The 24,936-nt window shown below is 32.5% G+C and overlaps 2 protein-coding genes across 2 annotated transcripts in view; both read left to right on the forward strand.

Moving 5' to 3' along the window:
- Positions 1–1,251: 1,251 nt before the first annotated feature.
- On the forward strand, positions 1,252–22,463 carry LOC148598335 (baculoviral IAP repeat-containing protein 3-like). Its single transcript, XM_088561183.1, has 5 exons — positions 1,252–1,439; positions 9,286–10,846; positions 12,790–13,003; positions 13,311–13,595; positions 14,181–22,463. Exons 2-5 carry the CDS (start codon positions 10,646–10,648, stop codon positions 14,369–14,371), a joined length of 891 nt encoding a protein of 296 aa, XP_088417309.1. The 5' UTR covers positions 1,252–1,439; positions 9,286–10,645; the 3' UTR covers positions 14,372–22,463.
- The window catches only part of LOC148598336 (adenosine deaminase-like), a 43,134-nt gene continuing 22,351 nt past the window's right edge, over positions 4,154–24,936 (forward strand). Inside the window, exon 1 of the mRNA XM_088561175.1 lies at positions 4,154–4,300. Coding sequence (XP_088417301.1) covers positions 4,247–4,300 — 54 coding nt within the window. The 5' untranslated portion in view covers positions 4,154–4,246. The remainder of the gene's footprint in view (positions 4,301–24,936) is intronic.

Genomic DNA, 24,936 nt, shown 5'->3' on the forward strand with positions numbered 1-24,936 from the left:
GATATGAAAAATATGCCCTTGTGCTTGTTTGTTGCAATTTCGCTATGATTTGATTGGTCGAACGTTGTGAGGTCTCTGACGACGTTCTCCATTGACGTCAGAGACTAAGAAATCCGCCATGACAGCTGCCGAATGTCAAGAGGCCAAATATTCCAGACGAATAATAGAGAAAAGGTTTAATTCCTCGAGAAAGTTCAACCCACGTTATTTAATATTAACATAGAAACAAAATCACCGAGGCTTGTTTTTTTATGTTGATATTAAAGTTAATATTTTCCAATATTCAACTTCTACTCATTATGAAACCTATAAATTATATTGAAAGTTTTAGTTGTTAAAACCGAAACGCGGTTATTTGACCCTTTAAGTATTGAATAACCCTTTTTTGTACATCTTTACTAAGATTGAAACAATATAGGAATTAAATGCACCTTAAATTTCACTTTATAACGCTAGGTACGGCTATCAAACTTTATAAAGTTTATGCAAAACACGGGGAAAATGTGATAAGAAAATCAATTTTACTTAACTGTTATGATAATTCTATTAGCTATCTGTCTGGTCTCTTTTTTTGTTGTTTTTTTTCTATATCCATTTTTGTCAATGCCATCAAGGCCCAGTAATTTGATATTTGATCATTCATACAATTCAAGATCATAGTTGTCCATTGAAATAGTACTAAGAGCTCGATATTGTGAGGACTAAAGTTCTATTGGCTATCCCAGCTTTTGCTCACAATTAAAAATCAGACCACAGTTTGTCTTATTTACAAATAAAGTATTCTAGTATTGGGATTATTAACTGAAACCAAGTAGTAAATCAAGATCATTAAATTCGATCTTTAGATCAATAAGTTAAGATTTGATTACTCACTGCCCTACTTGTATTTGTATTTTTAATATTTTAAAAGACTGGATGTAGAATAATATTATCTTTTATTTGGTTTTTATTGTATTAATTAACGTATGAATATTACACAAAATATATGATTGTTTCAGTTGATGATTAGGTTAAAAACAATACATCGTACCAATGTTTTCTTCGTAACGATAACAGGATAAATGTGAATGACCGTTTATTGATATTAAAAATTTTGTTTTCTTGAGGTAAAGAGCGATAACCCTGGTATATTTTATTAAAGAAACACTATATGTTTACGTTCATAAGTTCGTCTATATATGGTAAATTTGTATTAAAGATCTTTATCTTCGGTAATGGATAGAATTATTCGTGTCTTTTCATGGTTTTGTAATGTAACAATCAGATAATATTTTTCTGGTATAGAATACAAGATTATTCAAGTCTAATATTCCCTCGAGTTCTTTAATCTGATATATCTGTTTTTCTTTGTATGGAAGAAAACTTACAATTCTATGGTATATTGCGGACAGGAATTGGGGCTGCAGATTTGAATGGTGGAATCGTGAAATCGACTGAATGTATTTATTAATTATATTTTAGTTCAAAATACTTATTTCATACGCAAATATATCATTAACATACACTTTAACTACAATAATTCACAACTTTTGTGCTTGTCACGTGTTTGTATAAGTCTGTAAGTAATTGTTAGTATTTCACCAGAAACATGACATAACCGTATTTATCTCAGAAAAGTGGTTGGTGTTTTCCAGATACATTGTACTTAAACAACGACAAACAATAAAAAGGTAGAGTAAGACCGGAAACGGCTTTTTTTTGTTTGTTTGTTTGTTTGTTTGTTTTTTTTTTTTTTGGGGGGGGGGTTGTTATTCATTGTGTGAATTTCCAATTCTAGAGAATCACTCTCTGGGTAAATTTCAAAATGAATTTGAGGAAATTTCTATACATTTACCTTTACTTATTGTTTTGTTTTATCTCTGTCTTTTCAGTTTTGTGAAAAACAAATTCAATAGTTCCGTGAAACAGTATCCGTATTATTATTAAAACTTTTTAAGTAACACTCCAGAGATAACAATCATGCAAAATGTGGTTCATGGTTTGAAAGCCTGCATATTTTTGTATTATTTTTTTTTTATATTTTCTTTTAAATGTTATAGTAAACAATAATTAATATGTGGCTTTTTCATATAATCTTTGTTCTTAGGGGATAAAAATTACATCAAATGTACAGTAGAACTTTAAATTAAGGAAGATAGCTCTTTAAACGATACTAAAATACAATAGAAACTGTTGGATTTTCAATGTTGGTTATCTCCTAACAACAGACAGATTGAAATGAATAATAACGCATTTCAACATAAAGACCTAACAAGCTACTTAATAACAAAAATAAACATGTGTAGCCTTTTTGGGCTGTATCACATCTTACAGAATTTGCATGATTCTTACAAAGATTTCTACTTAACAACTGTAAAAAAGTATGAACTAGGGAAAATCAATTTTACATTTTGAGAATGCCTCAGAAGTTTACAAAGAAAGTACTTTATGTATTTTATTTTTATAATACATACACAGAATGCGATTTTTATAATTCCTTACCATTTCTACATAAATCGATGATTTTATTTTGGTTGGACAATTTCAGCCTAAACTTATTGTACCCCTTAGCTAATATTACACAACAATAATCAATAATTCTAGATAATCAGATAATGTAAATGAGTAGAGATTTTAATTTAATATTCATACTCATTATATGTGATTATTTTTTTTTTATTCGCTGTTACAAATTCTGTCATTAATTTGTAGCTATAGCAGGGGAAACTATTGAACGAAATCCATATTTTCTCCACACAGAGAGAAGAAATAATTCAAAACACTCGTAAAAGTGCCTATAAGTACTCACTTTAAATATAATGTGTTTGTTTCCACTTGGCAATATTACTAATAGACAAATGCTTATAAACAACTCATTATCATTCATTATTTGTTTACTTGTTCAAGGATTTAATTTAATAACTATTAAGACGTCCTTTATTCATGAAGGTGTCTTTTAATTTCAGCAGATGATATCTACTCCTGTTTTGCAATACAAAATTGTTATATGGTATATTTACACAACTACACTTTAATTTTTACGGGTGCTTGTACCCATCAAATATACGCTTCAATTTATTTCAATTATTATAAGGTTTTTCACGATACCTTTTTAAGTTCAAATACTGTATTTAACAGAATAAAGGATAATGAAAAATCTTGAACTCGCATTGTAAAACCCATCGATCTGACAGTATTTACTACTCAATATATGATAAAACTGTTTAATCTCTGCATCTCTGTAGTCATTGGAAAATATTAAGTATTTGATTTATCTAACCCTGAAATATTCATATGCAGTGCATGTTAATGAAATTCATTTGAACAAATCGAAATGAATATTTTTTCTCCAATTCTTGATTATGATAATACAAATGATCAATCTTCACTGTAAAACTGGTGGGCTATTTCATATTTTGCATTGTTTATTGCATTGCTTGCTTTTTGAAGATGATGTCTTTTCAGTATTACTACTTAATGTTTAACTACTTCTTGTATCCTCCTAATCCATTTGCAAATTAAGACATGATGATGAATATCTAAGAGTAGAAAATTTGATTAAATGGATATTTCATTTAAATAATACCGCATTTTACATGGATAAGCTAAGATTGAATAATCAGAATCTCAACTCATCTAGGAGGTATCTGTATCTACATACGTTAAAACGTTTGATGATCAATGAGTATATAACACTAATTGCATATGTCGCTTTGGTCGTTAAGTTCTACAATGATATGAAAGTACATTGTATTGAAAGTTGAATGCAGAACAAAAACTAATCATCGAATGTGTTTTTGTCACATTTGGTCAGGTGAACTAACTAGCTTCATTACTAATGTTTTTGAGAATTTTAAAAGTAGTGGATTTTATCTGAAGTTACTGTAAATATAAACGGGAAAATATAAATATGTGTGTCTTAAAGGTTATGAATCAAAAGTATGTTTTTGGCACTTCTATTTCCTCTATGACCGTTTTGAACTTTGAACGAACTGTTTAATACATAATGTATTTCGTATCAACCAGAATTATTCATGGATGGTACATGTTTACCCTTCAAATTAGTGTTTTTGTACTTTGGATCTAATACGTGTCCATATCAAATTGAAGGTCTTATGATTATCCTAATTCCCCAGTGAAACGAAAGTAATAAAATGCATTATAGGGGATCAATTACACGTTTACTTTAATATGCGGTTATAGTACATGTATCATATGATTAAAATACATGTAGGAACTTCAGGTTTTTTTTTACATATCCAAGTTGATGATTGTGATCTCAATTTCAATGGATCCAGTTTTACTCTACTACATGAGCAAGGTAATACTAAAGTTGATTTTATACAAAGTTTTATGCGAAACTGTTATATTGGGTTAAAGTCATCTCAGCATTCTATGTTGCACTTAGCAACGCTAAGAATTATTATGTTTGTTAAATACATGTACTAAAAACAACTAAAATATAAGATTGTTATGTAACTATGTAATGTCAAGCTCCACGCAGCGGCAGACGTTGGTTTTGTTTCTCACTAAACGCAGCAGACAGGCCTTTCGAAACTGTCGGACATTATTTAATTCAAATGTCGGTTGAAAATCGGATGACGTTGCGTAAAATCATTCATTTTCCCCTATTTTACAAGATTCTCGCATTTTCTAAGAGGGATGGCTGCAGCGACTAAAGTAAATTTAGAATGTTAGGCGCTGTTTCGGAGCTTGTGTAACTGTGTGTTCAATTATAAAATAAAAGGATTCGAATAATAGTTAGACATTATTAAAATAGAAAAAAAACGCATATTAACTGAATTTCAACATTACAGAGGACGCTTACCCTACCGGTGCACCTGGTCCATGCTCCCAGTTTTTAGTGGAGTCCGAGTTGCTTATTTGCTTTTGTTACTTTGTATGTATGATTTAAATTACTTTATGTTCTTTTTTTGTGAATGTCTGTTTTCCATGTCTGGTCTTTGTCCCTGGATTGCATTCTTTTGATTACCGCTATAACCTTGGTTCCCTTTATTACTCGTACATACTTGTATCGATATTGTCAGTATTCCAAGAATGCGACTTTTATATAATCCAAGTAATTAAAGCTTGTGTGGGACTTTTTTTAAATCTATGCTCAGACTATATGAAAATACGACAGTAAATAACTGAAATGTTATAAATGGTTGCTTCATAACCAAACCGGTAATTTAGAAGTAAAATCCCCAGACAAAATCCGATTGCAGCACTTTAAAAAATCCACAGTTAAAGGTGAATAACACAGTAATTAAACAAACAAATCAATGAATGTTTAAGTAGTAGTCTTTATAAAAATCAGGCAGGAGATCATTCGTGCATGTCAAAAACCCACCAAAGTCAGATTTATTTCTTGTTCCGAAACCGATGTAAATCACATAATCAGTCTTACGTTTTCGTTTGAGTGAAGCCCTTTTGAGATAAAATTTATATAGATTGTACATGAAATTAGCACTTTGCAAGAGTTACCGTTGTTGATTTGGTTTGATTTGGTTTATTTAATGGGAGGTTAAAACGTAGTTTTCTAAAAAGTACAGATTAAGTATAGAAAGGACTATTGTCACATAAAATATAGCATATGCAGAACAAAAAAAGTATCGTCTGATCCATGGATTTTTTACACCATGAATGGCAGTGTCTGAATTTTGTATGGATTGATACTTAAATGCCATATAGGCCGTGTCTGAATTTTTTATGGATTGATGCTTAAATGCTACGAATCCAGGCCAATCTAAATACTACGTAAAGAGAACGCGAACCTATTCATTTTGTTTTCTTTTGTTTTGTATTAGCAAATAAAAGGTTCAATTACTGAATTGTTTCCTTCATGTAGGTTCATCTACCGCTGAAAATGCTGTAGTCAGTAAAAGGTTGAATAATAGTTCGCAAAATAGAGAAGTCCTGTTCAAATCCTTTCGATTGAATGTTTAACATTAAATGACAATTGACGCAGCATAACATATAGTAAGCATAATGGTATTGCCAGATCTTAAACATTTGGAGTTCACATCCTTCGCCAGAATTCGTGTTTAACATTTCGCCTAAAGATACATCGTAAAGATGTCATGTTGTGTAAGAAGAGTGTTTTCCTATGGAAACCAACTTCATGAATAGAAGTCTTTGCAAGAATCACGCAAAACATATAAAAAATTAAACGCAAATAAAACCTCAATCTTTGAATTACATAATAAGTTTCGTAATTTTATAAGAGAAAGTTTTTGATAATCATCCATCCTTGTAGTGCATTTTATATTTAATTCATGTTACAAACATAGGCACAAATGATCGTGTTATACTGTCATAATTGTAGAGAATCATCCCTTGCATGATTTATACAGCGACTAACACTTTATACTGCATTTGAGGTAAATTTGTGTGTTTCACCTTTGGTTATTATAGGATAACTAAAGTAGAATCTAATGAATTACGTGTTTAGGGTTATAATAAGATGATACGGGTCATATATATGGTGGGTGTTGTTGTACACTTAACAATACACTTCATACTACAGTTGAGGTAAATTTGTGTGTTTCACCTTTGGTTATTATAGGATAACTAATGTAGAATCTAATGAATTACGTGTTTAGGGTTATAATTAGAAGATACGGGTCATATATATGGTGGGTGTTGTTGTACACTTAACAATATATGTTTTCCTTGATATTGGATATGTTTCCACCCTTTGAATACTTTACTGGTTTATAGTTGATAACGTGGTTTTCTTAAAAGATGTTTTCACCGCAAAATCCGAGTCCGCCTATACTTCACATGTATTCGAAAATTTCAAAATCATGTAAGATGACAAGCAATTGTTAAACTACTTTTTATCTTAACTACTATCCCCTCTGCATTAGGCTTCTAGAAAATGAATGTAAAAATAGATTGCGACTAAACCACTTATTGTAATAAAAAATCCAACAAATTATTTTTTTTTACGATACTTACGCTAACTTTATTCTGGTTTTATGATACCTACGCTAATTGTTTTTTAAAAATCCCATGTATACTCATATGAGACAGTTTTATTTCCCAAACGTCATAAAGCACATCGAATATGTACTTTATTTATAGTCAGTCTTTGCAAGAGTAATCAAGGGAACCAAGGTTTTAGAATTGCAAGAATAAAGAAGTTTTGTAAAATAAGGCATAACATTACTCAACACTTTATTGACTATAAGTACAATATGAATAATTGAATAAAGACAAGGTTTTCAACATCATTTCGGTAAGATGTTCTAAGATTTCATTGGTATACGCTTCAAATGAACGTTTCAAAAGCCATTTACCCAGGCAAAACAACTACATTTTAACATTTAAATGAAAATGTCCAAGCATATTCTATGATGCCGGTACCAAAAAGTGGTCATTTGTAATTTATAAAAAAACTGTCTCCTTTGAGCAAATTTATCCTGTCAGATCGATTGGCTTCCTGTATATGTATGTTTCAAAATTCACTATTCAGCTTGAAGCTTGCACTTAAGATCAAGTTAGGTGAAGTGCAGCTATTTCTGTTTATAACAGTATAATCTATACATTTAACTATATAGGCTTATATAAATGAACAATTCTATAAATTGCAAATAGCCCAGTGCGAATAATCAGTGGGCACCGGAGTTTTATTATCATAAGGCATGATGCATGCATAATAGCGCAACTGGATAAAGATAACAACAATGCATACTAATTTTTTGTTGTTTGTTGGGGTTTAACGTCCGAGCAGCAATATTTCAGCTATATTCAGACAATGAACATGAAATGGATGATAAAATGAACATATAATGAAAAAAAATGATGGGTCACAAGGATAATAGGGTCGACAAATTTTGATTGCCACTGGAAAAAGGGGGGATGGGTAAGGTAGGGCAATTTAGCCTCCTGTGGCGGAGCGCAAAGGTTCCTACTCCTATCGAATACCACAGCAGGGTTCTTTAACGTGCGAGGAACGTGGCATCTTTCCCAACACGGTGCACCACTATGGTTTGCGGTCAGGTTTTTCGTATTATAGCCTGACAACCCTAGCATGTAACACGACAGGGGTACCCCATTCCACCACCTGGGGCACACATCCCAGTTGCTCTGTAGGCAGAGCGCCTAGCCCCTGGCTAGGTTTCTGAGCACTATTTAGTCGCCTTATACGACAAGCTTAGCGCTGCTGCAGGCCTGTTCTTTTAACACCCGGACCTGCACGGGGGACAATGCATACTAAAGTAAGTATATAAATGACATCGTAAATAACATATACATTGTCATATATTGTATTTCAAAATACAAATAATGTGTAGCGAAACATTCTCTATCACGGACGGCCGGTCAGGAAAAACAACAAAACCCAACTTCCAGGTTGTGCAACTACTTTATATGTAGGAACGTTCTGTGGAAACCTGTGTTCATACTCAATGCAAAAGACCGTCTCAAGAGTTATACCCGGACGAAGTATAAGTTTAGAAAATTGGAAAACATAAAATAGAATATATGTCTATAAGACATATTTATCAAATATTATTGAAAAATTTAGAACAATGATAATAAAACTTAAGCAAAGACAAAAATATATATTTACTATATTTTACTGAAACTTGAGTGTTGACCAGTCAGGTGTAGTCTAGAAAGTGATTACAAAGGGAAAATATTCCCGCTAAAAATCTACATCACGTAATAATTATCCCGTGAAACATTTCACTAGTACAGGTAATACAATAATTTCCTACTATACTATTGAAACGTCGGAAATTATACATTAAAGTAGGGTTCCAAAATGAGCAGTTTTTATTACATCTTAACGGATCAATGCTCCTTAAATAGAAATATCATTGTTTTTAAAGCTTGAGAAAAAAAAAGAAAGAAACAGTAAATAACATACGAAAGATAATACACCTCTTAAAGAAACATTTTAATACCAAGCCATTGAATTTGCAATTTTCAATTTAAAATATAAAGGAAAAAAAGAAAAATTAATCATATATGACAAAACAAAATCACGAAATGCAACATTCGACACCAAACTTTTTGTAATTTTCAATTTGAACGAATACATGCTAATAAATCAGTTGTGATGCACATTTTTTACTGGCTAAAACATATGTATGACGTCGGAAGTAAGACCGTCATATGTCTATGACGTCGGTCAATCTTTTCAACGTACTACCATGACTGTTGTCTAAATAACTTTGGGGTGTGTCCCATGAATTGAAAATGTTGTAGTATTATATCCGCTTCAATTTAACTAAATAAATCAAATTTCGATTTGTCATAGATTTTATTAATGATATTGCTTTTATTGTTTCACAGAGTGGAGACACCATACATGCAATCCTTACATGTACTGTGATAATATCATGAAGAACATATTTTGTAACCTAATTAAGAAGATGAACAAACACAGGCATGGAATTTGACCTTCACATGAAGATCATCACAAGAGTATTAATTACAACAATGAATTACAGACATAGAAAATTACGTAGTAAGGCAATTAAACTAAGGCAAACGCTTGAGAATGAAGCATAATTTTAAGAAAAAAGAGCAGTAAGAGGCGCATGGTGGAGAATTATCAATAAGTCTGTTAATGATACTGCAAAAAACAAGATGCAAATGACATCCATGGGAAAAAAAACTAGATGGAATTTTTTATAGATTTATGTAAAGCGACAGCCTAGTAACTTTCCTTTTTAAAAAAAGCAAGATTTTTTTATGTCTACGACAAAACAAGGAGCAGAATACAATAAATAAATACAGATCTGTAATCGAAGCTGAAACAGCTACATGTGTATCAGTAAAAATGTCAGTAACTCTAACGTCATATTTTGAAAGCTTGGATTCCGGAAGCAATGTTGGGATTGAAGAATCAATGTCGAACAATTTGCTACGACTTTCTTCTTTTAGTAATTTTCCACGACATATAAATATTTTTGCTAGTCGTTTTACAGGTGCTGGGTTTTATTTTACTGGCTATTCTGATACTGTTAAGTGCTATTCATGTGGAGTAAGTCGTAGCAGTTGGATTTCAAGTGATGTTCCACTTGAAATCCATAAACGATTGAATCCAAACTGTCCACACTTACAGAATTTGAATTCTCAAAATGTAGTGCAAAATTTAATATCTTCTTCAAATAGTGAATTTGACAGCAATTTCGAACAAAATAGAATATCGAACGTTAATACTTACAGTGATATAAATTATTCACAAAATATAGAAAGCCATAATGGAGCATGGACAAAAGAAAATAATTCAATAACGCAAGTTTCTGGACAATCAGGACATTTTGAGACTTCCACTACAGCCGTAAGTTATACACAAAATGGTGTTCCAAATAATATATCCAATTGTTTTGAAGCGAGTAAAAAGGATCGATTTAAAAGAAATAATCATTCAGGTTATTTTAAAAATGCAAAAATCAATACGGACGATTCTGTCAGTAACACAAATAACGAAACAAATAAAGAACCCCGTACACCGAGTTTTTTTGTAGATTATGTAACAAGGTCCAATAGTTCAACCGGCGTGTCATGTAATAACAATCGTACGGAAAGCATACAAACTTTAGGGATTAATCTAGAAACACCTAAGTACTCTAATTATGCTCCAATGCAGGTCCGAATAAGTTCTTACCACAATTGGCCTGGCTATCTAGACCAGACTCCAAAAATGATGGCTTCAGCTGGTTTTTTCTATGCCGGATTCAACGATTACACAAGATGTTTCTTCTGCGGTGGGGGCCTTCAAAGCTGGGAGGCTGGTGACGATCCTTGGATTGAGCATGCCAGATGGTTTCCGAAATGCGCCTACCTATATCAGAACAAAGGAGCAAAGTTTATCAAAATTGTTCAAGAAAAGCACAAACAAGTAATGGTAAGGTTAATGTAAAGAAAAGTCTATATTTGAGTAAAAAAAGCGGAATTATCGGGGTGCCAATGACAAAATGAGTATTAAAAGGAAAAGCGCAGCAGACAACTTGGAAATAAACCCTCATTGCATTTTAATAAACACGTGCTATGTTAAAAACTAGTGTAACCATTTTCCAGAACTATACAAGTTGCGGCATAAAAATGTAAATTGTATTTTATTATGATTATAAATTAAGTATACATATGTTATAGATATTTCATGTCACGTCAGTGAACAGATAATTTGAATGTATTACCTAAGTAAATCTGGTCAGGTCAAGATGTGGGTTTCTTTGGACAAATCCTGACTTTGACAGAAAACATTAAAATAATAACAAGTTATTAAAATATTATTAAACACCAAACAACATACAATGTACTTAATGTAAAGGAACAAAAATATACAAAGTTGCAATTAAGATTATAAAGGATTTGTTTTTTCCGTTTGGCAAGACTGGCCATATCAAAACTTCTTTACCTGACCCCATATTTGAAAACATAAGAAAACATAAGAAGGTCCCTGATGTTAAATGTACGTGTTATACTTTTATCATAGTACTATCAGAACACGATCACATGTAAAAGAGTATCCTTACCATATGGCTTTCGTTAAACTAACTTCCACTTATTTGTGATCAAATCATTCGAATCCTTATATCCTATCGTTTCAGATAGTACGACTGTGAAATAAGGACCATAAAGTTCCCAAAATTTCCATAGAGATTAACTAAGAGAAAATGTGAAATGTAATTATAAAAATTGAATGTTTCTTTTTATAATGTTTCATAGCGTGTAGAATACGTTGACCGAAGCACAATTTCAGTACTGGTAATTACATTTCATATTTATCTCTTATTTTATTTAAATGTTATGTTTAGACATACATAGAAAATTAGCAATACTAAGTGATCTATAAAAGTTGTTTACGTAATTGTTGGTGCAGTCTATGTAAATAATTCGAAGATGTTCATCGACTTATGACAGTTCATGCACAAACTAATGTGCTAACAGAACACGGGTTATATAATATGTGTATTTATTCCACATCGGTTGACCCATGGCAGCGTGCTAATCTTCAGTGCATAAGGTCGGCGTTCTTCCAATGGATAAAGGAAGAGATATGATGAAACACAAAAAATGCACCGTCACAGAACCTTTAAAAACAGTAAATATTTACAGAGGTCACCAAAAGGTCTTCATAATAAGTGTAAACACACATTCAAGTGAGCTCTGAAAGGCCCCGGCAACAAAAGCAATAAAATCCACGGTAACAGAACTATACCACTTCTTCGAAATAACTAAAAAGTCAAATAACGACACGAAGAAACATTAATGACAAAAATTGTCAAATACTATTGAAATCAGGGCGAAAGCATTCAATTCTTACAAAGTATCATGCTGCAAGCGCAGCAGACAACTTGGAAATAATGGACATCCGAAATCAACAAAACTGGATTAAGACCATTAAAACTCGCCGTAAAACATGTGTCATTTATCAAATATTTTTGAAAGAGTAATAAAGGGAACCAAGGTTATAGCGGTAATCAAAAGAATGTAATCCAAGGACAAAGACCAGACATGGAAAACAGACATACACAACAAAGAACATAAAGTAAAGCCTTCGAGAACACATTAACTGATAAAGACAATTAAAAATGGAAAACTTAGAAATAAAAAACAGTCAGAGACGAGCAGTATATTTATTAGTTATATTGAGCTATAAAAAGTTATTTCAATGGAATAATTTTCGCAAAGAATTTGATGATTCTCCTGTTATGCATTTATGTTATTTGATTTTTACATACATGTTTTATCTTTAGGCTGAAGAGATGTCTCTTATCTTCTTTACAGTATGCACTTATTTACATTTTATTTGCTTATTATATACATGTTTTGTCTCTCCTTTAGGCTGAACACAACAACTTTGTGAGCCCTAACGTCAGTGCATCAACGTATGCTTCCTCTGAAAATAAACAAAATCAGAAACCTGTACTAAATACAAACATCCATCTCAGCAGTCAAAATCCCCTGGAAACCGTAGCAGCAAGATCAGTACTTGAGATGGGATATACACATGAACAAATTCGTCAATCCATAGAAAAAGTAAAGACTTTCAAACAAGGTATGTTATTGTAGAGTACGTTTTTTCAATGTTATAAAAATAATTAAGACTTTTTTACGCCGTAAATATAATAGGTAAGTATAAGAAGGGAAGAACTGCTTTAATGTATTGGTAAAAGAAATTTTGATGAAAAACATCTATTATTGTCAACAATGAAAAAAAGCAAATCCGTATTCCATAATATTCATATATGTGTAATAAACTGACTCCTTTTTACTATAACCTTGAGTTTGTCTGTTCGGTATTGGTTCTTTTATCCTTTATATAAACGTATATTGACGCTTTTAACGTTAAATGTATATTTCAGATACGAATCAAATATCGGCAACAGAAATTATGAGAACGTTACTCGAAGTAAGCCTGGAGGGAAATGCTGATTTAACAAACTCTACCGAAACCGCACAACACATGATTCCGGAAAGTACATTCTCAAATCAATCAAGCCTAGAATGCAACGTTAGTGTACCCGCTTATCCCAATAGAAGCAAAGCTTCATCTACAGGAAACCAAACTATTTCTCCAAATGAATTGACTCCTATCAAGGGACCATCTGGAGAATCTTTATCTAATGAAATAGCATCAGCTATGGATGGTAAGCTTTGACTTGTATTTCTGTTTTATGTGTGGTTTGTAATCAATAGACAACCACACTTATAGACTGATTGGTTGATTGTTGCTTTCTTTGAATAGAATGTCAGTGAAAAATGCAACATTACGACAAGAACATGTAGACAAACACACGTTGAAACCTTTTAATACTTATTCTAATGCTTGCTTAGGAATTAAACAAGCATTGTTCTGCATTACTATTGTCTAAAACGATTATTTTAAATGGTCGTATAGAAGTTAACATAAAAGTTATACTGTATTCATATAACATACATGTGACATTTTCTATTAAGTTCATGTAAAATTAAGAAATACAAACATGTACTTACATGAACGTTAAAATCCAATGAAAGTTATTTTAAAGCATTCCTGATCAACATCAACTTTCTTCTGGAATAACTTTAGATTTACATGTATAGACGTAAAAATAATGATTTTTTTTTGTTATTGACATTGGTCTTGATTTTTTTTATATTGACATTTTTGTTATTGACATTGGTCTTGATTTTTTTTGTTATTGACATTGGTCTTGATTTTTTTTGTTATTGACATTGGTCTTATGTTTCAGTCACTGAAATATTGGCAGAGGAAAACCGACTGTTCCGTGATCAACGTTTATGTCAGGTGTGTCTCAATTTTGAAGCAAGTATTGCATTTCTTCCATGTGGGCATCTCGTATGTTGTGCAGATTGTGCGCCAGCCATACGTAAATGTCCGATTTGTAGTGCACGGGTTAAGGGAACAGTAAAAACGTTCTGAATTTGATATGTCATAATCATACACCAATGGGCAATGTTCCCATTACAAAAGGAGACGTTACGTCTGTAAAACACTATCACTGCTCTGTGAATATTATCTTTTGTGCATGCACTTTCTACAGTCGAACGAATTGAGATTATTTTAGAGATGAGCATGTCTGTTATAAGAAAATAGGAACGGAAATGTAAACGAATGTAAACGAATGAAAAGTATTGACCAAACAAGTATTTGTCGACGATATAACAATAATGAAATATATATATATATATATATATTCAATATGATCCGATGGAGCAGTGTAGCGAATAGAGTCGTCACATTGTGAGACGTTTGTATAATATTGATTTGTTGTGACATGCATCATTAGTTTTGATTTATTCCTACATAATAACATCTAAATGTACTGTCCCGTACAACCATACATCGTGTACTGAGTTACAGTCCTAGATTAATCCTACGAGGAGGAATGACTTGGCCAGCAGAAGCTATATTTTTATATAGCCTAGCTGGCCGAGTGGTCTAGGGCGCTGGATTAAGTGCAGGCGGTGTTGCCATAGATGTCACAGCGGTACGTGTTCGAGTCCCGCGGAGGGAACGACCAAACATTTGCATCGCAAAATTGACAGGTCTAACATCCTTGGAAATTGTTCAGATCCTTCTATATATATATATATATTGATTGACTGTTTGTTGGTTTACGTTCTAAGGCAGATATTTTGAAACAACTATCTAGACTTTTTATTTTTCAAACAAGTAACAGCCAGTAGTTATAAATATCACCGATCTCGGACTACGAGAAAACTAGTGAACACTCTGTCTCTAAAATGTTGAAAAAGTGACACCCACTTTTTTCAGTCTTTGAGCAACTCCTGCGTTGGTTGTTACCAATTTATTGCTTTGTGATATCAAGTTCAAGATAAATTTCATTTCAATAGTTCTTGGTAGAGATTCCTCATACTTTGTAAGAAATAATTCCAAATCATCTTCCAAATATACAGAGGAAGATGTTTACAAAATACTGGAATTTTTAATCGACAACATTTTTGTCCAGTGTGATGGACGTGTTTTTCAACAAACGGTCGGCATTCCAATGGGAACAAATTGTGCTCCTTTACTTGCTGACCTAGTTCGTCACTCTTATGAGGCTGACTTTATAGCTGATCTGATCAGAAAGAACTAATATCGTTTGGCTAGATCCTTTAATCTCAGTTTCCGCTATGTAGATGACGTATTAATTATCTTTAAACAATCCTAATTTCGGGGATTTGATACATCGCATCTTCCCAAAAGAACTTGAGATAAAGGATACTACAGACACTGTGAAGTGAGCCTCATATCTTGACCTACACTTAGAAATCGATGGTAAAGGAAAACTATTGACCAAACTTTACGACAAACGTGATGACTTTTCATTCAGAATTGTCAATTTTCTTTTCATCTGTGGCAACATCTCTTCAGCTCCTGCGAATGGAGTGTTCATATCACAACTCATACGTTATGCCAGAGCTTGCGGAAACTACGCAGACTTTTTGTATCGCGCTAGAAATCTAACAAATAGGCTTCTGGAACAGGGTTATGATGCTACAAGATTGAAGTCATCACTACAGAAATTTTATGGTCGTCATCATGAACTCGTGGATCGTTATGATGTATCCATCAGCACCATAAAAACTGATTTATTCAACGGTTTATAGTTTACCTTTCCTCGTTTGTCTACCCCGGACTTTTTATGAGCAACTCGGCCGGTGTTCCTAGAAAAGCAGAGGACGCTTACCCTACCGGTGTACCTGGTACATGCTCCCAGTTTTTAGTGGAGTCCGAGTTGCTCATTTACTTTAGTTACTTTGTATGTATGATTTTAGTTACTTTATGTTCTTTGTTGTGTATGTCTGTTTTCCATGTCTGGTCTTTGTCCTTGGATTACATTCTTTTGATTACCGCTATAACCTTGGTTCCCTTTATTACTCTTTCAAAAATATTTGATAAATGACACATGTTTTACGGCGAGTTTTAATGGTCTTAATCCAGTTTTGTTGATTTCGGATGTCCATTATTTCCAAGTTGTCTGCTGCGCTTGCAGCATGATACTTTGTAAGAATTGAATGCTTTCGCCCTGATTTCAATAGTATTTGACAATTTTTGTCATTAATGTTTCTTCGTGTCGTTATTTGACTTTTTAGTTATTTCGAAGAAGTGGTATAGTTCTGTTAGCGTGGATTTTATTGCTTTTGTTGCCGGGGCCTTTCAGAGCTCACTTGAATGTGTGTTTACACTTATTATGAAGACCTTTTGGTGACCTCTGTAAATATTTACTGTTTTTAAAGGTTCTGTGACGGTGCATTTTTTGTGTTTCATCATATCTCTTCCTATATCCATTGGAAGAACGCCGACCTTATGCACTGAAGATTAGCACGCTGCCATGGGTCAACCGATGTGGAATAAATACACATATTATATAACCCGTGTTCTGTTAGCACATTAGTTTGTGCATGAACTTTCATAAGTCGATGAACATCTTCGAATTATTTACATAGGCTGCACCAACAATTACGTAAACAACTTTTATAGATCACTTAGTATTGCTAATTTTCTATGTATGTCTAAACATAACATTTAAATAAAATAAGAGATAAATATGAAATGTAATTACCAGTATTGAAATTGTGCTTCGGTCAACGTATTCTACACGCTATGAAACATTATAAAAAGAAACATTCAATTTTTATAATTACATTTCACATTTTCTCTTAGTTAATCTCTATGGAAATTTTGGGAACTTTATGGTCCTTATTTCACAGTCGTACTATCTGAAACGATAGGATATAAGGATTCGAATGATTTGATCACAAATAAGTGGAAGTTAGTTTAACGAATGCCATATGGTAAGGATACTCTTTTACATGTGATCGTGTTCTGATAGTACTATGATAAAATTATAACACGTACATTTAACATCAGGGACCTTCTTATGTTTTCTTATGTTTTCAAATATGGGGTCAGGTAAAGAAGTTTTGATATGGCCAGTCTTGCCAAACGGAAAAAACAAATCCTTTATAATCTTAATTGCAACTTTGTATATTTTTGTTCCTTTACATTAAGTACATTGTATGTTGTTTGGTGTTTAATAATATTTTAATAACTTGTTATTATTTTAATGTTTTCTGTCAAAGTCAGGATTTGTCCAAAGAAACCCACATCTTGACCTGACCAGATTTACTTAGGTAATACATTCAAATTATCTGTTCACTGACGTGACATGAAATATCTATAACATATGTATACTTAATTTATAATCATAATAAAATACAATTTACATTTTTATGCCGCAACTTGTATAGTTCTGGAAAATGGTTACACTAGTTTTTAACATAGCACGTGTTTATTAAAATGCAATGAGGGGCTTTTTTAAAAATGAAAAGTAAATGGTCTTTCTAACTTCAAACTTTAGACCCTTACCTTTATATTTTAGGTATATGCTTGGATATTGATTTTTATTTCCAAAATGAACATATATCTTGTATAATTTGTGTTCTGTAACCTGTAGTAAATGGGTTTTGCTTTGTACTCAATATTAGTTTGACAATTCATTGTCTTAAAGGTAGCTTTTTTCTATTTACATTGTGATCTATGTTACTTCTGTAATTCACGGTGTACTTGCTCGGCACTTTACAACTTATTAAAGTAGTGTGTATTTTACGCTTTTCATTTTCAATGAACCAATATATTATATGACTTAGCACGTAGTTGTGTTAAGTATACATGTATGTTAAACCTTTGCCAAAGTGATTATTGTAAAAAAAAACTTAGGTACGTTTAATTTATATAATTCGCATTTAATGTTATTTAAAATATTTGATACTTACATAAGAGCCAAATCGCTAAACGTTGGCTTTATCTCATTTTTCTGTTTTCAAAAGGGTTTTTACTCTTCTCGAAAAACAAAAAAAAAAAAACAAACAAAATATAATTAGTAATAACAAGAGCAACAACAGAACCAAAATAAAAATAAACAAACAAAAACATCTATGCACATGTACCAATAACATACTTATGCTATAAAATTCCTGTTAAAACTCATTGTCTGTTAATCGAATAGAATTGGGCAGCAGGCAAAACCAGTTAACCCCCCCCCCCCCTTGTATTATCCCAGCTTGTCTCGCAAATCAGACGTAGGACGTCAGATCGCTGTAAAACTTCGATTATTCCCACCAGAGCAATATCGGACTATGATCTGAGGTAATCCTCATTATCTCCTATATTCTGAAGTCTCCCCCATTATGTATCAATGTAATAATGGTAATAACATTTTATAATATGATATCACTGATCTAATTTAGCTTATGAATATTATATAATCTGAGATCATCTGTATCAAATATCATTTATTTATTTAGCTGTATAGCCTATGATATCAGATCTTCTCCATTTTATATCACTAAATTTATCTGTCATTATTGTATATCACTGATCTTATTTTGGATTTACACCATCCGAGGTCTCCTCGTTATATATCACTATCTTATTAAAACTTAATCTTCTTTTGAAGCGAGATATCTATTTTGGCGATTATATACTGCTTACGCTTTGTTCATGATATTATATTTCGTTCCGATTCAAAGTTCGTTAAATTTGAAGTTTAAGAGGTACATGTAATCAGTTTGAATTTGTGAATTTGTAAATTTTCCTTAAGTAATTTAACATATTGGTTTTAGGTATTTGTAGACGTTTGTATAATATTGATTTGTTGTGACATGCATCATTAGTTTTGATTTATTCCTACATAATAACATCTAAATGTACTGTCCCGTACAACCATACATCGTGTACTGAGTTACAGTCCTAGATTAATCCTACGAGGAGGAATGACTTGGCCAGCAGAAGCTATATTTTTATATAGCCTAGCTGGCCGAGTGGTCTAGGGCGCTGGATTAAGTGCAGGCGGTGTTGCCATAGATGTCACAGCGGTACGTGTTCGAGTCCCGCGGAGGGAACGACCAAACATTTGCATCGCAAAATTGACAGGTCTAACATCCTTGGAAATTGTTCAGATCCTTCTATATATATATATATATTGATTGACTGTTTGTTGGTTTACGTTCTAAGGCAGATATTTTGAAACAACTATCTAGACTTTTTATTTTTCAAACAAGTAACAGCCAGTAGTTATAAATATCACCGATCTCGGACTACGAGAAAACTAGTGAACACTCTGTCTCTAAAATGTTGAAAAAGTGACACCCACTTTTTTCAGTCTTTGAGCAACTCCTGCGTTGGTTGTTACCAATTTATTGCTTTGTGATATCAAGTTCAAGATAAATTTCATTTCAATAGTTCTTGGTAGAGATTCCTCATACTTTGTAAGAAATAATTCCGAATCATCTTCCAAATATACAGAGGAAGATGTTTACAAAATACTGGAATTTTTAATCGACAACATTTTTGTCCAGTGTGATGGACGTGTTTTTCAACAAACGGTCGGCATTCCAATGGGAACAAATTGTGCTCCTTTACTTGCTGACCTATTTCGTCACTCTTATGAGGCTGACTTTATAGCTGATCTGATCAGAAAGAACTAATATCGTTTGGCTAGATCCTTTAATCTCAGTTTCCGCTATGTAGATGACGTATTAATTATCTTTAAACAATCCTAATTTCGGGGATTTGATACATCGCATCTTCCCAAAAGAACTTGAGATAAAGGATACTACAGACACTGTGAAGTGAGCCTCATATCTTGACCTACACTTAGAAATCGATGGTAAAGGAAAACTATTGACCAAACTTTACGACAAACGTGATGACTTTTCATTCAGAATTGTCAATTTTCTTTTCATCTGTGGCAACATCTCTTCAGCTCCTGCGAATGGAGTGTTCATATCACAACTCATACGTTATGCCAGAGCTTGCGGAAACTACGCAGACTTTTTGTATCGCGCTAGAAATCTAACAAATAGGCTTCTGGAACAGGGTTATGATGCTACAAGATTGAAGTCATCACTACAGAAATTTTATGGTCGTCATCATGAACTCGTGGATCGTTATGATGTATCCATCAGCACCATAAAAACTGATTTATTCAACGGTTTATAGTTTACCTTTCCTCGTTTGTCTACCCCGGACTTTTTATGAGCAACTCGGCCGGTGTTCCTAGAAAAGCAGAGGACGCTTACCCTACCGGTGTACCTGGTACATGCTCCCAGTTTTTAGTGGAGTCCGAGTTGCTCATTTACTTTAGTTACTTTGTATGTATGATTTTAGTTACTTTATGTTCTTTGTTGTGTATGTCTGTTTTCCATGTCTGGTCTTTGTCCTTGGATTACATTCTTTTGATTACCGCTATAACCTTGGTTCCCTTTATTACTCTTTCAAAAATATTTGATAAATGACACATGTTTTACGGCGAGTTTTAATGGTCTTAATCCAGTTTTGTTGATTTCGGATGTCCATTATTTCCAAGTTGTCTGCTGCGCTTGCAGCATGATACTTTGTAAGAATTGAATGCTTTCGCCCTGATTTCAATAGTATTTGACAATTTTTGTCATTAATGTTTCTTCGTGTCGTTATTTGACTTTTTAGTTATTTCGAAGAAGTGGTATAGTTCTGTTACCGTGGATTTTATTGCTTTTGTTGCCGGGGCCTTTCAGAGCTCACTTGAATGTGTGTTTACACTTATTATGAAGACCTTTTGGTGACCTCTGTAAATATTTACTGTTTTTAAAGGTTCTGTGACGGTGCATTTTTTGTGTTTCATCATATCTCTTCCTTTATCCATTGGAAGAACGCCGACCTTATGCACTGAAGATTAGCACGCTGCTATGGGTCAACCGATGTGGAATAAATACACATATTATATAACCCGTGTTCTGTTAGCACATTAGTTTGTGCATGAACTTTCATAAGTCGATGAACATCTTCGAATTATTTACATAGGCTGCACCAACAATTACGTAAACAACTTTTATAGATCACTTAGTATTGCTAATTTTCTATGTATGTCTAAACATAACATTTAAATAAAATAAGAGATAAATATGAAATGTAATTACCAGTATTGAAATTGTGCTTCGGTCAACGTATTCTACACGCTATGAAACATTATAAAAAGAAACATTCAATTTTTATAATTACATTTCACATTTTCTCTTAGTTAATCTCTATGGAAATTTTGGGAACTTTATGGTCCTTATGTCACAGTCGTACTATCTGAAACGATAGGATATAAGGATTCGAATGATTTGATCACAAATAAGTGGAAGTTAGTTTAACGAATGCCATATGGCAAGGATACTCTTTTACATGTGATCGTGTTCTGATAGTACTATGATAAAATTATAACACGTACATTTAACATCAGGGACCTTCTTATGTTTTCTTATGTTTTCAAATATGGGGTCAGGTAAAGAAGTTTTGATATGGCCAGTCTTGCCAAACGGAAAAAACAAATCCTTTATAATCTTAATTGCAACTTTGTATATTTTTGTTCCTTTACATTAAGTACATTGTATGTTGTTTGGTGTTTAATAATATTTTAATAACTTGTTATTATTTTAATGTTTTCTGTCAAAGTCAGGATTTGTCCAAAGAAACCCACATCTTGACCTGACCAGATTTACTTAGGTAATACATTCAAATTATCTGTTCACTGACGTGACATGAAATATCTATAACATATGTATACTTAATTTATAATCATAATAAAATACAATTTACATTTTTATGCCGCAACTTGTATAGTTCTGGAAAATGGTTACACTAGTTTTTAACATAGCACGTGTTTATTAAAATGCAATGAGGGGCTTTTTTAAAAATGAAAAGTAAATGGTCTTTCTAACTTCAAACTTTAGACCCTTACCTTTATATTTTAGGTATATGCTTGGATATTGATTTTTATTTCCAAAATGAACATATATCTTGTATAATTTGTGTTCTGTAACCTGTAGTAAATGGGTTTTGCTTTGTACTCAATATTAGTTTGACAATTCATTGTCTTAAAGGTAGCTTTTTTCTATTTACATTGTGATCTATGTTACTTCTGTAATTCACGGTGTACTTGCTCGGCACTTTACAACTTATTAAAGTAGTGTGTATTTTACGCTTTTCATTTTCAATGAACCAATATATTATATGACTTAGCACGTAGTTGTGTTAAGTATACATGTATGTTAAACCTTTGCCAAAGTGATTATTGTAAAAAAAACTTAGGTACGTTTAATTTATATAATTCGCATTTAATGTTATTTAAAATATTTGATACTTACATAAGAGCCAAATCGCTAAACGTTGGCTTTATCTCATTTTTCTGTTTTCAAAAGGGTTTTTACTCTTCTCGAAAAACAAAAAAAACAAACAAAATATCATTAGTAATAACAAGAGCAACAACAGAACCAAAATAAAAATAAACAAACAAAAACATCTATGCACATGTACCAATAACATACTTATGCTATAAAATTCCTGTTAAAACTCATTGTCTGTTAATCGAATAGAATTGGGCAGCAGGCAAAACCAGTTAACCCCCCCCCCCTTGTATTATCCCAGCTTGTCTCGCAAATCAGACGTAGGACGTCAGATCGCTGTAAAACTTCGATTATTCCCACCAGAGCAATATCGGACTATGATCTGAGGTAATCCTCATTATCTCCTATATTCTGAAGTCTCCCCCATTATGTATCAATGTAATAATGGTAATAACATTTTATAATATGATATCACTGATCTAATTTAGCTTATGAATATTATATTATCTGAGATCATCTGTATCAAATATCATTTATTTATTTAGCTGTATAGCCTATGATATCAGATCTTCTCCATTTTATATCACTAAATTTATCTGTCATTATTGTATATCACTGATCTTATTTTGGATTTACACCATCCGAGGTCTCCTCATTATATATCACTATCTTATTAAAACTTAATCTTCTTTTGAAGCGAGATATCTATTTTGGCGATTATATACTGCTTACGCTTTGTTCATGATATTATATTTCGTTCCGATTCAAAGTTCGTTAAATTTAAAGTTTAAAAGGTACATGTAATCTGTTTGAATTTGTGAATTTGTAAATTTTCCTTACGTAATTTAACATATTGGTTTTAGGTATTTGATGGCTAATATTAATGGTTATTGGGCAGTTTTAAGTTTACTTGAGAGTTAAGTTGTATTTTGTATTTTACCTATTTTACCAATAGATCACGTGATATCTGGTCCTTAAATACTATACCCAAGGAAAGCATGATAAACAATCACAGTTCTGTGCTACCGTCCTTTGGTATTTCTGTGAGTGATGACTATATTGCTCTGCCTACGTTTTATTGGATACCGAAGTTTTACAAATGTCCTAACAAACAGAGGTATATTGCTGAATCTGCACGACTAAACTCAAATCAAAACTCCTTACAACTATACACACGGCAGTAAAAGATAGACATCAGAGTTACAATGATAAAACCTATTCTGCAAGTGTTGTAAATCGTAGTGGATTCTCAAGAATTCAAAAAATTCAAAATTCAAAAAACCCTGTTGGGAAAGATGCCATGTTCCTCGCACGTTAAAAAACTCAACTGTGGTATTCTCCCGGAGTAGGAACTATAGGGCTCCGCCACAGGAGGCTAAATTGCCCGACTCTACCCATCTCTCCCTATTTTCCAGTGGCAATCAAACTTCGTCGTCCCCATTACCCTTGTGTCCCATCCAATTTTTCATTTCATGTTCATTTAATCTTCCACTTCATGTTCATCGCCTGAATATAGCTGAAATATTGCTGGCTGCTCGGGCGTTAAACCCCAACAATCAATCAATCAATCGATTACAATTATTAACCACACCGCTATCAGAGTGCGTGGAAATTATCACAGTTTTTTTTATTTATGTTGCATGTCCATGTGTGGAGCCATACGATTTTTTTTCATCTACAGAAAGTGGGTGTGTTTGATTTTGACTTTTTTCCTAATCATAGCATAATTCAATATGTTAATGACTTTACTCTTGTAACTAAGCCATGGCTTCGCATTTTCAAAACGCTTTTTATTTTGAGTTTCAGTCAAAACCTGATTAAATAAAATGTTCTTAAAATATGTCCTGTATTCGAGGTATACTAATGTCCACACGCAGGTCCAGTTTAAATGAATGTTTTAATTATGTATAGTTACATTTTTGTAAACTCATTCTATCTATTATTTAGAAGTGTCGTGCTATCGTGTGAGTGCGTTCAAAGAGATATATATTTTATTTCCTTTTAAATTGTCAAGTAAATTTTTTTGAGCTATGTTATTTTTTTAAGGGCGTGATTGATTGTTTTGTGGCGTCAAGTTCAAACTCAAATTCTCAAATCTAAAAAAAAACTAATTGATAATAGCGTATGCTTTATGGTGATTTTTTCTTACCATAATCTAATTTTGTCATTTTTGGATATCTGTCCACTATTTTCATGTTATCCACTATGCTTGCAACATGATAGTTTAAAATCGATGATTACGCCCAATAGTCAATATTGTTTGACACGTGTCGTAGAAGTGCATTATTTTTTTTCTAGATTATCACTTTTGTATTTTTATGTCTTGAT

Source organism: Perna viridis, chromosome 14 (assembly GCF_037379345.1).
Source record: "Perna viridis isolate PV_CMFRI_1.1 ecotype Kerala chromosome 14, ASM3737934v1, whole genome shotgun sequence".
In the NCBI taxonomy this organism is placed as follows: Eukaryota; Metazoa; Mollusca; class Bivalvia; order Mytilida; family Mytilidae; genus Perna; species Perna viridis.

Bases quoted from the DNA above. Each gene is read 5' to 3' on its own strand.
- LOC148598335 (XM_088561183.1), top strand. From the start codon at position 10,646: ATGGCTTCAGCTGGTTTTTTCTATGCCGGATTCAACGATTACACAAGA. The intron at 13,004-13,310 runs GTATGTTATTGT...TGTATATTTCAG, and splicing joins AGTAAAGACTTTCAAACAAG to ATACGAATCAAATATCGGCA. The intron at 13,596-14,180 runs GTAAGCTTTGAC...CTTATGTTTCAG, and splicing joins AATAGCATCAGCTATGGATG to TCACTGAAATATTGGCAGAG.